At 43.8% G+C, this 16,526-nt stretch overlaps 1 protein-coding gene across 1 annotated transcript in view; it reads right to left on the minus strand.

Moving 5' to 3' along the window:
* AFAP1L1 (actin filament associated protein 1 like 1) overlaps nt 1-16,526 on the minus strand; it is a 110,460-nt gene that overhangs the window by 33,645 nt on the left and 60,289 nt on the right. The window contains exons 6-7 of the mRNA XM_077265768.1: nt 9,190-9,401; nt 493-672 (exon numbers count right to left, since the gene is read on the minus strand). Of these exons, the coding sequence (XP_077121883.1) occupies nt 493-672; nt 9,190-9,401 (392 nt within the window). The remainder of the gene's footprint in view (nt 1-492; nt 673-9,189; nt 9,402-16,526) is intronic.

Consider the following 16,526-nt stretch of genomic DNA (forward strand, 5'->3'; position numbering starts at 1 on the left):
ACCCGCTTTATCCACAGAATGTTTTTGATGTGTGGACTAAAGGTGGCCATATACATTATACAAACCCTGGTTGAACCCACCAACCATCTAATGTGAATTAATTATGCAGGTATCGGGACAGAAAGGATCGGGCATGTCGATCTTCAACATTCCTGATCCTATGTTCTCATAAAAGATAAAACGCCAAGGACACGTGTGTTTGGGGAGGTCGGGAAGGATGGCTGTTGGCCAGACGAGCATTCGGGCGACATATGTGCCTGTGTATGTCCACCGTTAAAGTAGAGAGTGGGTAGGAATCTCCCACAAAGAAGGGGCAAATGCCCATGAGGATTTAACCCTTCGTCAACTCATTATGAAAGAGCCACTTATCGGATTCTATCTTGAAGTTGGCCAATTACATTTGTGAGCCCTGTAAGACTAGTACTGGTATATTCTGAATGCATCCTTCTATACTGTGTATACAGTGTGGCAGCTCTGTATCAGCGCCATTACCCTCATCCATTCTTCAGCCTGTTCCCGACTTTGGACCGCCAACACAAGCAGCTCAGAATTAGGCAGGCAGAATCGCAGCTCGTGCTTCTTCCGTCTCCCGTCCTTGGGGACATAAGTGACACCACACAGGGGCAAGGGCATCTCTAAGTGAGGATGCTGGTCTTTGGAGCTCTTGTAACACTGTAGGTAGAAACACTTATTACCAGAACTGAACTATAAGGACGTGCATGTACAGTCAGAAATAAACCGAAATACTGTAAATTCGGGGTAGTATACAATCATTGGGATCGTACTGCTTCCATTAATGATCGGTCTGAGAAATTAGAGCTAAATATTAGCCAAAAATTGTTTTAGCTAGACCCATGCATGTTCGGACACCTCTCTATTCATAGCCATTGCTTTAGAAGGCAGAACAATGATTGGGGGGGCACACACCCATTTTTGGGATTGGTACAGGTGCCAGAGGTGGATTTACCAGTGGATATATGAATGTTTAAGATAGTAAGATAGGGCTATCCTCCTGTGTTTTATTTTAATTTTGCATATATTCCTAGGAAAACATCTGGAAAAATGAAACGTAAAGTGCACACTACATTTAGGAAAAAAAAAGTTGCAAAAAAAAATAGTATATGTAACCACCCTAAGGCTAAATTCACACCTGGTAGATTTTTCCTGAAATGTCTACGACTTTCCCATTCATCTAAATAAGGTTTGTGGAAATCCATACAGTTGTATAGAGTTGATTTTCGGCCAACTAATTTGTCATGTGTGACTATAGGTTGAGTTCTGGGGTTTCTAAGCATGTCAGTAGTGGTCAGCTCAGTGGTGGACACAGACAGAAGAAGGCCTCTGGGCAATAACTCATCAAAATGCACAATTCCACCTGCTTTGAAGGTTGTAAAGGGACTCCTTATCCCCTGGGCCCCAGTGATATGGCCGTCCCTTCCAATTTTCAGATCGTGTTATGGTAAATGCCTATGTTACTGACTTACCGTAAGTCATCGTCGAGGCTTATAGTCCATGAGCCGGGCCAGATATCGGTACCACCCGGAGTGACTAATTTTCTTTGGTATTTTTAGGTAGATGCATGTCTGTAGTTTATTTTTTGATATGATAGCCCTTACATATACGTAGCTTATTAACCCCTTCAGCCCTAGGCCTATTTGTACCCAAGTGCCTAAGCCAATCTGACCTGTGCCACTTCATGGGCTAATAACTTTGGAACGCTTTCACCTATCCAAGCCATTCTGAGATTGTTTTCTCGTGACATATTGTACTTCACGTCAGTGCTAAATGGGAGTCAATATATTTTACCTTTCTATATAAAAAAATGCTAAATATTCGGAAATTTTGGAAAAATCGGCAATTTTTTAACTTTGAAATTCTCTGCTTTTTACAAAAATACTGATACCCCCCATAATAGTTATTAATTTACACTCCCCACATGTTTACTTCATATTGGCATCATTTTGAAAATGAAACCTTATTGTTTTACGACGTAATAGGGCTTATAGTTTTATGCGCAATTTTTCACATTTACAGCAAAACCCACTTTTCAAAGGACCAAGTCACTTCTGAAGTCACTTTAAGGGGCTTACATAACAGAAACCACCCATAAATTACCCCATTTTGCAAACTACACCCCTCAAGCTGTTCAAAACTCATTTTTAAAAACTGTTAACCCTTTAGGTGTTCCACAGGAATTTTAGCAGAATGAAGGCGAAATTTCAAAATTTCATTTTTTTTCCAGATATTACATTGTAATCCAATTTTACCTGCAACCTAGCAAGGGTTAACGGCAAACCCAAACTTGGTTACCCTAATTCTGCAGTTTATAGAAACACCCCACATGTACTCGTAAACTAAAGTATGGGCACACAGCACAGCTCAACACGGAAGGAGCGCTATGTGGTTTTTGGGTGGCGGATTCACTGGAAGAAATCTAGGGGGCCATGTCACATTTGAAGGCTGCCTGAGGTACCCCCACAGTGGAAACCCCAAAAAGTGACCCTATTTTGGAAACTACACCCCCAAGGAATCTTTTAGGGGGTATAGTGACCACTTTGACCCAACCAGTGTTTCACAGTAGTTGGAAACACTTGGTTGAGAAAATGGAAAAAGTGCATTTTTTACATGAAGGTGTCATTTTAGGCTCATTTTTTTATTTTTAAGAGGTGTACCAGCAAAAAATGCACCCCACTATTTGTTCACCAATCTCTCCCGAACACAACAACACCCGATATGTTGTCGTACACTGCAGTATTGGGGAACGGCAGGCCTCGGAAGGGAAGGAGCGCCAAATGACTTTTGGAGTGCAAATTTTACTGGAAGAAATCTAGGGGGCTATGTCACATTTGAAGACACCCTGAGGTGCCCCAACACACGCACACACACTGACACATACACGTTCTGTGCTGAACAGGACTCTCCGGTCTTCTCTGCAGAGCTCCTATCTCCCTCTGTAGAGGCTGACACCTCCCAGGCTTGTGACTGATCACATGGCCGTGACATCACCACAGGTCCTGTAGTCCTGTACTGTGTGCTGCTGCTGGTAAGGAACTTGTGGAGAGAGGGGGAACAGTCACCTAGCACCAGCGCTCCCAGCTCTAAGAACGAGCGCCTCATGAAGGTGGGCCCCTGCCTCCTCCTTCCCTGCGCGGCGGCCTTTCCCCCCGGCGGCTGTATTCGGCGTATAAGACAACCGCCCTCTTGGAGCCATGTTTTTCATGGCTAAAAAGTCGTCTTATACGCCAGGAAATACGGTAAATAAAATTTTAATGTTTTTCTTTGTGTTTGCAGGTGTTTACTGACTATCTAACGGCATGATGGAAGTACCAGCAAGGAAGAAATCACGGATCGACTGTATCATACACTGCTCTAATGATGACAGCGATGATCTGGCGTCCCTTAAGGATTTGGACTCCTGGAAAACATTGCTTAGGGCTGCAGAGATCAGGCAGCATGAATCAGTCCTGGTAGCAGCTAAGGGCCTTGAAGAAGGAGAAATACCACACATACAATATCACCGTAAATGTCGTAGTATCTTTACAATGAAGAAGTCACTGGATTCTATCCTTGGCAAGGGTGTCAATGTCGAAACAGCAAGCAAAATCTCCATGAGGAAGCTACCGAGGGGTGCCCCCAGTGATAGCAGGGTGTATGCCAAAGTATGTATCTTCTGTGAGAAGTCAAGCAAGTACCTAAAAGGAAAACAAACAAGGGAGCCAATTGTCCAGTGTGTTGAGCTACGAGCAGATGAGACGATCCGCAGAGCAGCGATAAGGAAAGGCACACAGAGAATACTTGGTTTACTTAGCAGAGACCTTGTTGCTGCAGAGGGGCACTACCACAAGTCGTGCTACAAACTATTCACAAAAGATGATTCCCAAGTGGCCTGTAGGTCTAGTGCAGCTGAAAATCAGGTCGAAAGCGAGGAAGTACGCTACGAAGAGGCAGAGAAAGAGGCCCTTGAAGAACTCTTCTTGTATATAAGGACTAAATTGTTCCCAAACCCAGAAGTACTGCCTATGATAAACCTCACATCTAGGCTTGAGAGATTAATGATATCCCGTGGTATCATCCAACTGAAACCATCGACAAAGAAACATGTTCGACGAAAACTTGAAACAGAGATTGGGGAATCACTCCGCTTTCTCTCAGATGAGAAAGGTAAGCTTCTAGTCTATCCATGTAGCCTATCAATGGACGACCTTGTCCGGCAAGTACACAGCATGACAAAAGATCTGCAAGAAGCAAGAGCTGCTAACTCTGGAGATATCGTAACCAAAGCAGCAATGCAGCTAAGGAATGAGATCAAGAAGCAAGATGTGAGTCAGCCATGGCCTCCCAATACAGATCAGAATGTCGTTCCTGCATTAGTCACTCAATTCCTGCAAACCCTGCTTACAGGAGATTGTGAGTGCCAAACTACCTGTGAAAGAGCTCAACGTCTTGCCACATCCTTCGGCAGTGACTTGGTTTTTGCTGTTACCAATGGAAAGACAAAGCCACCAAAGCACGTACTGCTATCCTTTGCAGTTAAGTCTTTGACCGGCAATACAGAACTGATTCGAACTCTGAATCGTCTTGGCCACTGTGTGTCATATTCAATGGCTGAGGAGATCGATACAGCCCTTTGTATCCAGAAGTTGGAATGTTCAAAGGATGACATCCCAATGCCAGCAAGTATCTACCCAGGTGTGTTCACAACCCTGGCCTGGGATAACATTGACAGACTTGAGGAGACACTAAGTGGAGCAGGTACATCTCATAGAGTCAATGGCATTGCTGTTCAGTCCAATGTTGCATGCTCTGTGACAAAGAAAGTCCTGCCAGATGTAACCAAGTCGAAGAAAAGAAGCATAACTCTGACAGAATTAATGCTACCGATATACAATGTTGGGCAGCGGGGAGAGCCACCCAGGATTGAGACTTCGAATGTTAACACTACCAAGGAGGTCCAGGATTCAAAAACCAAAAACCATATCTGGCTTCTGGCTAGAATGTCAGACCATGAGGATCAGACCACCAGCAGTTGGACTGGGTTCAACATAAAAATCCGCAGCGACATTGTAGTGGCCCAGGACACTGTAAGCTACCTGCCCACTATCAATGCTCCTGCAACAGCCATGTCCACTGTGAATGAAGTCTTGGAGCAAACACATGCCATCATGCAGACCCTGAAGCTTAACAGAATTGTGTGTGTGTTTGATCAAGCACTCTATGCCAAAGCTGCCGAGGTTATCTGGAAACAGGAGAAGTTCAAGAACATTATAATTAGAATGGGTGTCTTCCACACAATCTGTAATCTCCTCTCTATCATAGGGAACAGATTTCAGGATGCAGGCCTTAGAGATCTGTGTGTTGAATCCGGTGTAATCGCTGAAGGATCAGTGTCTGGAGTGATGGACGGCCGGAGGTACAACAGAGCAGTGAGACTACACAAGCTGGTCTATGAAGCACTTATGAGGCTTGCATGGAAAAACTTCCTTCCATGGCTAGAAGAAAACCATGCAAGGGACCTTCACCATCTGGATGAAACACTGAAGAACATCACAAACTTTCGCATCAGTGTGTCGCAGGGATCCTTCGAAAAGCTCTTGGATAATGAATCTTGCACACTTACCCTGAAGCTCTTTCAAGTTTATCTTGAGACCCTCAGAAATGAACAACTCTCAGCATTCTGGATGTCATACTTGGACATGGTCGAGACCATGCTGGCCCTGGTTCGAGCTTCAAGAGAAGGCAACTGGATGCTTCACCTAGGAGCAATCCGACAGATGATACCATGGTGTTTTGCCTATGACAAGGTCAACTATGCCCGATACCTAACCTATTACTATGCCACAATGTCTCGGCTGCCCATAGAACACCCAGAGGTCCATGAATACTTCATGCAAGGTGGCTTTTCGGTCCAGATCGGTAGCAAGAATCCTTTTGGACGAATTCCTGTGGACCAGACCATTGAAGAGACAATCAACAAAGACACCCAGACACCAGGGGGCACAAAAGGCTTCAGCCTCAAAGTTGGAGCTGTTTCCAGGTTCTACCTGACATCAGAGTACCGCAGTATGTACTTGAGGCAGCTGAGGGCCCTGGTAGGCCAACAATATACTGACTTCAGCCATTCAGACCTACAGGTGTCTAGGATTAGAAGAGATGAAGCCGATGTCCAATCTTTCGTTCAACTGCTGGAGACAGGTTGGGTGAACCCCTTCAACAAAGAGCATAATGGTGAACTTATCAGTTTGTCAACAGCGACTGTAGCACCACCAGATGTAGCCAAAGACCTTCAAGGGGCATACAGTATAGGAGAGGATGCATATCAAACATTCAAGGATGAGCGTTTGGGTACCGATAAGCCAACTACATTGTTTCATGACAAGATGACGAAGAACAAACTTAAAACGTTCTCTAACATCCAAATGAAGACACGCAGACAAGGTCTTGGCAAGGAGGTAATTTTGAAGGCTGACAGAAACCTATTTGGCCAGATGATACTTGTAGCTGAGAACAGAAAGCTACAAATGAGTGATGTCTTGACTCATCCCCTGGGTCCATTGCCATGGGCACTTGCCAATGGTGATGGGTCTATCCGCAAGACCAACAAGGCTGCCCTCGCAAGGGAGTTGGAGAGGAATGCTCGTCCTGCAGAAGTGATCCCCGAGCCCTCTGCAACCATCATTGATGGGATGAGCCTGGTTCAGAAACTGAAGGGAAACAATGCAACATTTGGCCAGCTAGCAGGCACAGCAATGAGTCGCGCTATCCATGAGGGTGCTAAGAGCAAGCGCATTGATATTGTCTTTGACGTCTACAAGGAGACATCCATCAAAGATACAGAAAGAGTCAACAGATATGAAGGCACAGGGATCCATTTCAAGAACATTCAACATGGGCACAACATCCAGCAGTGGAAAAAGCTTCTAAGTAGTTCCTCCAACAAGGCAAGTCTCAAAGTTTCTGGTAGAAGAATGGAAGGCGAAACACCACAGGGAGAAGCTTGAGGAGAAGGAGCTGTATGTCACATGTGAGCAGCTCTGCTTTAAGATCACCAAAGAACAGTGGGAAGAGGCTGCTGACCTTAAGTCAAATCAAGAAGAAGCAGACACACGCCTCCTTCTCCATGCTCTTCATGCAGCAGAATCTGGTTACAAGTCGGTCATCATCACTTCGGAGGATACTGATGTCATGGTCCTGTGTCTGGGCATGTGCCACAAAATCCCATCCCACCTGTTCCAGAAATGCGGTACACAGAACCGGACAAGATTCCTGGATATCACCACTCTGAGCCGAACATTGGGAGGCAGCGTATGTGATTCATTGATTGGTATGCATGCATTTACAGGCTGTGACACCGTCAGTGCATTCGCTGGCCGTGGGAAGATGACGACACTCAAGCAGTTGAAGATGAACAAGACATACCAGGATGCCTTTCAGGAAGTTGGTCGTTCATGGGAAGTGTCTACCGAACTTTTTGAGAAGTTACAGGAAATCACCTGCCACATGTACCTGCCAACTACCCAAACAACTGAGGTAAACAGGCTCCGTTATCAGCTGTTCTGTGCCAGACGTGGAGTGGTAGAGTCAAGTCAACTCCCTCCTTGCCAGGACTGCCTTTTCATGCATGCACTGCGTGCAAACTACCAGGCTGCGATCTGGAGGAGAAGTCTGCAGAGCCAGCCATGGGTTGCAAACCCAACAGACTGCGGTTGGATGATAGATAACGACGGAAAGCTTGTTGTCAAGTGGATGCAAGGGGCACCAGCACCAGAAGCTATTATACAGCTACTGTCCTGCAAGTGTGTGCGGTCATGTGAACTTCCTCAGTGTACTTGCCTCAGCAATGGCCTGAAGTGCACAGACATGTGCAGATTACAGACATGCCAGAACAAGGGTACTGAAGACGAGCCAGTAGAACAACAGTCAGATTCAGAGTCCGATGTTGAAGATATTATGGAGTAACATATATATATATATATATATATATATATATATATATATATATATATATATATATATATATATATATATATATATATATACGCACATGACATGTTCAGTGTGTATTTACATAACTTGGATTAAATTTTGTTACAAATACTACATCTAGTCACTCCGGGTGGTACCGATATCGTCATATTTGGTTCTTGGCTCATGCTAAAATTCCTGTGGAACACCTAAAGGGTTAACAGTTTTTAAAAATGAGTTTTGAACAGCTTGAGGGGTGTAGTTTGCAAAATGGGGTAATTTATGGGTGGTTTCTGTTATGTAAGCCCCTTAAAGTGACTTCAGAAGTGACTTGGTCCTTTGAAAAGTGGGTTTTGCTGTAAATGTGAAAAATTGCGCATAAAACTATAAGCCCTATTACGTCGTAAAACAATAAGGTTTCATTTTCAAAATGATGCCAATATGAAGTAAACATGTGGGGAGTGTAAATTAATAACTATTATGGGGGGTATCAGTATTTTTGTAAAAAGCAGAGAATTTCAAAGTTAAAAAATTGCCGATTATTCCAAAATTTCCGAATATTGAGCATTTTTTTATATAGAAAGGTAAAATATATTGACTCCCATTTAGCACTGACGTGAAGTACAATATGTCACGAGAAAACAATCTCAGAATGGCTTGGATAGGTGAAAGCGTTCCAAAGTTATTAGCCCATGAAGTGGCACAGGTCAGATTGGCTTAGGCACTTGGGTACAAATAGGCCTAGGGCTGAAGGGGTTAATAAGCTACGTATATGTAAGGGCTATCATATCAAAAAATAAACTACAGACATGCATCTACCTAAAAATACCAAAGAGAATTAGTCACTCCGCTTGGTACCGATATCGTCAAATTTGGTTCTTGGCTCATGGACTATTATGCTAAGAAGTCATAGCTTTTTGAAGAACTGATGTATCAGGTGTCAGACAGAATCCCTGACTCCACAGATTACAGGAGATGCAGGATCCCAGGGCTGTTCAGTGACCTCCCCAAAACATCTAGTTCCCAATCTGACTCTTCTAGTTGATTTCCATGAAGGTGGCCAGGGAAATGTGGATACAGGAAATCCTTTCTGGCTGCCACAATATTGTGATATTGAGGGATGTACTCGAGAATATCCTTCTTCCTTCCTACTCTTACAACATCAGCCCATTTATCTAATTCGTTCTTGACTTTGTAACGTTGACGTGGAAGCTCTGTTTCTCTTACCAATAGCTTGTTGTCTCTGATGAGCGTTAGCTGCTTGGCCCACTGGCCAAATCGTTTCTTCCGCAGGAGGAAAGCGCAGATTCTGCTGTCTCGGACGAGATCTAAGGAGGCCTCCTGTGAAGGCCATTGGTGCATTTGTCGCTGAGCTTTCCCCTCTTCATCTTCCTCATCATAAGACTCATAGGAACTGCTAAGGCCATCCGATTCATTATCTATGTGCAAAGAAGCAGAACTCTGTTGATTCGCTGGTGATCACCTTCACATATTACAGAAGCAGGGTTCATATGTGCTTCACCTGTACGTACCGCGTACATTGCCGATGTTTCCATGTGAAGAAACACAGCATAATACCTTTCCAACAAAATTATTGAGACTGAAAATCTCTACACATTGCAGGAACTTTGCGCACATAAATGGACAAGCTGGTGCAGGCGTGTCAATTCTTCGTGCGGATTTTATTGCACAGCATAAAATTACCAAAATTACTATCAAAATTGGTGCGCTAAAAAACTGAAAATCATCAGGTCACCATTGAACGATTGTTTGGATTAACATTAAAACCTGTGACAAACAAAGCATGGCAGTAGGCATCCAGACTTCTGGTCTACGCGTTTTGAGCAGAAAGCTTCTAGTTATGATTAAGAGCTTGAAACGCGTAGACAAGACATCTGGACGCTTACTGCCAAGACTTTAGTTTTCCCCCTATTTTTAATATTAAACCAAATAAATGTGAAGTTTTCAAATTTTTGTTTTGATATAGTGACTGCTGGATGAACACCCTTTTCTCCTGCATATTCTACATACAGAGGGTGACATCATTCACAACAATCCCAATGGGTCTCTAACATCAAAGAACCTATTGATAAGTGTGGGAAGAACGCCATGGAAAGGTTGGGAGGGAACACAATCCTTATATATATCACCTACGGTCAGTTTAGAATCCAAGACTAGTATTGAAAGTGGGAAACACTGATATACCTGATATTTTGCTCTGCTCTGTACACCAGGCAGGAAAAGTATAGTCTACCAGTAGGTGCCATAAGGAGTGCACACATGATAGTCAGAGCAGTGCCTTAGACCCTAAGGAGTGCACACATGATAATCAGAGCAGTGCCATACACCCTAAGGAGTGCACACATGATAATCAGAGCAGTGCCATACACCATAAGGAGTGCACACATGATAATCAGAGCAGTGCCATACAGCGTAAGGAGTGCACACATGATAATCAGAGCAGTGCCATACACCATAAGGAGTGCACACATGATAATCAGAGCAGTGCCATACAGCGTAAGGAGTGCACACATGATAATCAGAGCAGTGCCATACACCAAAAGGAGTGCACACATGATAATCAGAGCAGTGCCATACAGCGTAAGGAGTGCACACATGATAATCAGAGCAGTGCCATACAGCGTAAGGAGTGCACACATGATAATCAGAGCAGTGCCATACACCATAAGGAGTGCACACATGATAATCAGAGCAGTGCCATACAGCGTAAGGAGTGCACACACGATAATCAGGGCAGTGCCATACAGCGTAAGGAGTGCACACATGCTAATCAGAACAGTGCCATACACTATAAGGAGTGCACACATGATAATCAGAGCAGTGCCATACAGCATAAGGAGTGCACACATGCTAATCAGAGCAGTGTCATACACCATAAGGTGTGCACACACCATAAGGTGTGCACACATGCTAATCAGAGCAGTGCCATACACCAAAAGGAGTGCACACATGATAATCAGAGCAGTGCCATACAGCGTAAGGAGTGCACACATGCTAATCAGAACAGTGCCATACAGCGTAAGGAGTGCACACATGATAATCAGAGCAGTGCCATACACCATAAGGAGTGCACACATGATAATCAGAGCAGTGCCATACAGCGTAAGGAGTGCACACATGATAATCAGAGCAGTGCCATACAGCAGTAAGGAGTGCACACATGCTAAACAGAACAGTGCCATACACTATAAGGAGTGCACACATGATAATCAGAGCAGTGCCATACACCATAAGGAGTGCACACATGATAATCAGAGCAGTGCCATACAGCGTAAGGAGTGCACACATGATAATCAGAGCAGTGCCATACAGCGTAAGGAGTGCACACATGCTAATCAGAACAGTGCCATACACTATAAGGAGTGCACACATGATAATCAGAGCAGTGCCATACACCATAAGGAGTGCACACATGCTAATCAGAGCAGTGTCATACACCGTAAGGTGTGCACACATGCTAATCAGAGCAGTGCCATACACCAAAAGGAGTGCACACATGATAATCAGAGCAGTGCCATACAGCGTAAGGAGTGCACACATGCTAATCAGAACAGTGCCATACACTATAAGGAGTGCACACATGATAATCAGAGCAGTGCCATACACCATAAGGAGTGCACACATGATAATCAGAGCAGTGCCATACACCATAAGGAGTGCACACATGATAATCAGAGCAGTGCCATACACCCTAAGGAGTGCACACATGCTAATCAGAGCACATGTATTTAGTTTTATTTTTTAAGTAGATTTATAAGCAAATTAAAGACACTAACACCCAAAGAAATAGGTACTCCTGAACGAAAAATGGGTCCTGTGTGGCAAACCATGGAGAAAGGTGATCAGATAAAAATTGGATACTTGCGAGCTAAACAGCTAGTGGATAGACACAGAAGAAAAAAAAAAAAAAAGGGAGGACGTGCAATGATAAATATATTAATAAAAATTGTATGTATAAAGTAATGCTCAGACAATCCCTTCAAAAATCATGGTATTTCAAATTTACACAGTAACTATTTGTAGCATAATAAACGGACACTTTAATAGGACGAGATAAGCGAATTATTCATACTCTAAAGGTGAGATCTATAGCCCAAATGTTAGATTTGCAGTGTTAGCAGAAATAGCAATTTGTTTGTGGTGTTTCTGCTATTTGTGGTGAGGTATTGATCATCAATAACTGTGTGTAAATTGAATTACCATGATTTTTTAAGGGATTTTCTGAACATTACTTTACACATGCAATTCTTACTGATTTATCATTGCACATCTGTTTCCTTCCATGTTCATCCACTGACTGTTTAGCGAGACAGTATCCAATTTTTATTAGATTTATAAGCAATTACAACTGACTCAGGACTGAATATTCTTTTTTTTAAAACTTATTAAATTCAGTGGGTATCAGTCGTTGGGTTTATGGCTCAATATAGGAAAAGGACCATTGTAGTTGGGAAAAATTGCCAAAAATCTAAAATTCAGAGAGGAGTAAATTGATCTCTGGTGACAAAATATTATTATATTGCTGTAGTTATGCAAGTTATGTATGAAATTGCGTGGCCAAAAGGCAGGCTTGTTTTTGCTCTACCTACACCAATTTTCACCACTAGAGGGCATGAGGAGAACAATTTTACCACCCAGCCTTGCATCAGCTCGGACCAAATTCTCTCTTTAGAAATTAATTAACATGAGTCTATGATGCCACATTCTTGATTCGTTATGTATTTTAGTATGGTATATCTTTAGTATGACTTTTTTAAATTGTAAAAATCATAAGTAAATACATGCTGTGGCCCTAATTCACCAGTTTAGACAGAATACTGGGGTAAGCAAAACTTTCGCAGATGCCACCATATTTTTTGTGCAACACTAACTTGCACAAAAATTCAGCAAATTTGGGCTCCATCAACTTTTTGTGATGTGGACAACGCTTAACGACAGGGGCATGGGCAAGCACAGCCCAACAAGCTCATTATAATTTACACCACAAAAGGGACATATGACTGGAGAACACTTATGACAATGGGACATGGGCAGCAGAAAGATGTGCCAAGTTCATCAAGAGGTGTGCTCCTCTAAATTAATTTTGCGCAACTTACTTCAACGCAGGGCCGGACTGGGACTAAAATTCAGCCCTGGCATTTGAAGTTACACAGGCCCACTTGTCACATGGTGACTGTATAATATCTTTGTACACTTGTAGGCAGGGCCGGTTTTAGGCAAAGTGGGGCCCTAGGCAAAGTTTAAAATGGGTCCCCAAATGCTAACATATTGCACATCACACAGAAGCCTTTCTGTTGTATTTACGTGCGCTGAGTTCAGGCCGCTAAACGAGTTTGATCGACAATACTGAAGTTGTTCAACGCTTGTTTCCCGGCCTCTTTCCACCAGCTGAGGAATAATGATGAGACAGAACGATCACTAATAGATCACCATACAGTATCATGTTTTCAGCAGCACATCTACAGTTTACACTGGCAATGTGCTGCTGACAACAAGGCTTTTTGTTCCAGCAAAAACAATCCGAATATGCAGCATTTTACTTGTTTAGTAAAATACACCCCATAGTCCTCCATATATTATAATGTGCTCCATAGTCCTCCATATAGTATAATACACGCCCTATAGTCCTCCATATATTAAAATACACTGCTCAGTCCTCCATATAGTATAATACACTCCTCATAGTCCTCCATATAGCATAATACAATCCTCATAGTCCTCCATATAGCATAATACAATCCTCATAGTGCTCCATATAGTATAATGCACCGCCACAGTCATCCATGTAGTACAATTCACTTCCCATAGTATAATGCACCCCATAGTTCTTCATATAGTATAACGTATTCCCCATAGTCCTCGATACAGTATAATGCAGCCCACATATAGTATAATGCAGCCACCCCAGAGTATAATGCAGCCACCCCAGAGTATAATGCAGCCACCCCACAGAGTATAATGCAGCCACCCCAGAGTATGTAACCCCCATAGAATATAATACAGCCCACCTCCCCATAATATATAATGTAGCCCCCCATAGAATATAATGCAGCCCCCCATAGTATATAACGCAGCCTCCCCCATAGAATATAATATACCCCCACAATAGTATATAACACAGCCACATAGTACATAACATGGCCTCCCCCATAGAATATAATATACTCCCCATAGTATATAGCAAAGCCCGCATATTATATAGCACAAACCGCATAGTATACAGCACAGCCTGCATACTATAGCACAGCTCGCGTAGTAGATAACACAGCCCACACAGCAGTATTCAGCACAGACCACACAGTAGTATACAGCACAGACCACACAGTAGTATACAGCACAGCCCATGTAGAAGTATACAGCACAGCCCACAGAGTAATATATACAGCACAGCCCACAAAGTAATATATACAGCACAGCCCACAAAGTAATATATACAGCACAGCCCACAAAGTAATATATACAGCACAGCCCACAGAGAACTATATACAGCACAGCTCACAGAGAACTATATAAAGCACAGCCCAGAGTACTATATACAGCACAGCCCAGAGTACTATATAAAGCACAGCCCAGAGAGAACTATATACAGCACAGCCCAGAGAGTACTATATACAGCACAGCCCAGAGAGTACTATATACAGCACAGCCCACAGAGTACTATATACAGCACAGCCCACAGAGTACTATATACAGCACAGCCCACAGAGTACTATACACAGCACAGCCCACAGAGTACTATATACAGCACAGCCCACAGAGTACTATATACAGCACAGCCCACAGAGTACTATATACAGCACAGCCCACAGAGTACTATATACAGCACAGCCCACAGAGAACTATATACAGCACACAGTAGTATACAGCACAGAGCACAGCCCACAGAGAACTATATACAGCCCACAGTAGTATACAGCACAGAGCACAGCCCACAGAGAACTATATACAGCCCACAGTAGTATACAGCACAGAGCACAGCCCACAGAGAGCTATATACAGCCCACAGCAGTATACAGCACAGAGCACAGCCCACAGAGAACTATATACAGCCCACAGCAGTATACAGCACAGAGCACAGCCCACAGAGAACTATATACAGCCCACAGCAGTATACAGCACAGAGCACAGCCCACAGAGAACTATATACAGCCCACAGCAGTATACAGCACAGAGCACAGCCCACAGAGAACTATATATAGCACAGAGCACACAGTAGTATACAGCACAGAGCACAGCCCACAGAGAGCTATATACAGCACAGAGCACAGCCCACAGAGAACTATATACAGCCCACAGTAGTATACAGCACAGAGCACAGCCCACAGAGAACTATATACATCCCACAGCAGTATACAGCACAGAGCACAGCCCACAGAGAACTATATACAGCCCACAGCAGTATACAGCACAGAGCACAGCCCACAGAGAACTATATACAGCCCACAGCAGTATACAGCACAGAGCACAGCCCACAGAGAACTATATATAGCACAGAGCACACAGTAGTATACAGCACAGAGCACAGCCCACAGAGAGCTATATACAGCCCACAGTAGTATACAGCACAGAGCACAGCCCACAGAGAACTATATGCAGCCCACAGCAGTATACAGCGCAGAGCACAGCCCACAGAGAACTATAGACAGCCCACAGCAGTATACATCACAGAGCACAGCCCACAGAGAACTATATATAGCACAGAGCACACAGTAGTATACAGCACAGAGCACAGCCCACAGAGAGCTATATACAGCCCACAGCAGTATACAGCACAGAGCACAGCCCACAGAGAGCTATATACAGCCCACAGCAGTATACAGCACAGAGCACAGCCCACAGAGAACTATATACAGCCCACAGAGAACTATATACAGCCCACAGTAGTATACAGCACAGAGCACAGCCCACAGAGAACTATATACAGCCCACAGCAGTATACAGCACAGAGCACAGCCCACAGAGAACTATATACAGCCCACAGCAGTATACAGCACAGAGCACAGCCCACAGAGAACTATATACAGCCCACAGCAGTATACAGCACAGAGCACAGCCCACAGAGAACTATATACAGCCCACAGTAGTATACAGCACAGAGCACAGCCCACAGAGAACTATATACAGCCCACAGTAGTATACAGCACAGAGCACAGAGAACTATATACAGCCCACAGTAGTATACAGCACAGAGCACAGCCCACAGAGAACTATATACAGCCCACAGCAGTATACAGCACAGAGCACAGCCCACAGAGAACTATATACAGCCCACAGTAGTATACAGCACAGAGCACAGCCCACAGAGAACTATATACAGCCCACAGCAGTATACAGCACAGAGCACAGCCCACAGAGAACTATATACAGCCCACAGCAGTATACAGCACAGAGCACAGCCCACAGAGAACTATATACAGCCCACAGTAGTATACAGCACAGAGCACAGCCCACAGAGAACTATATACAGCCCACAGTAGTATACAGCACAGAGCACAGCCCACAGAGAACTATATACAGCCCACAGTAGTATACAGCACAGAGCA

Source organism: Ranitomeya variabilis, chromosome 5, assembly GCF_051348905.1.
Source record: "Ranitomeya variabilis isolate aRanVar5 chromosome 5, aRanVar5.hap1, whole genome shotgun sequence".
NCBI lineage: Eukaryota > Metazoa > Chordata > Amphibia > Anura > Dendrobatidae > Ranitomeya > Ranitomeya variabilis.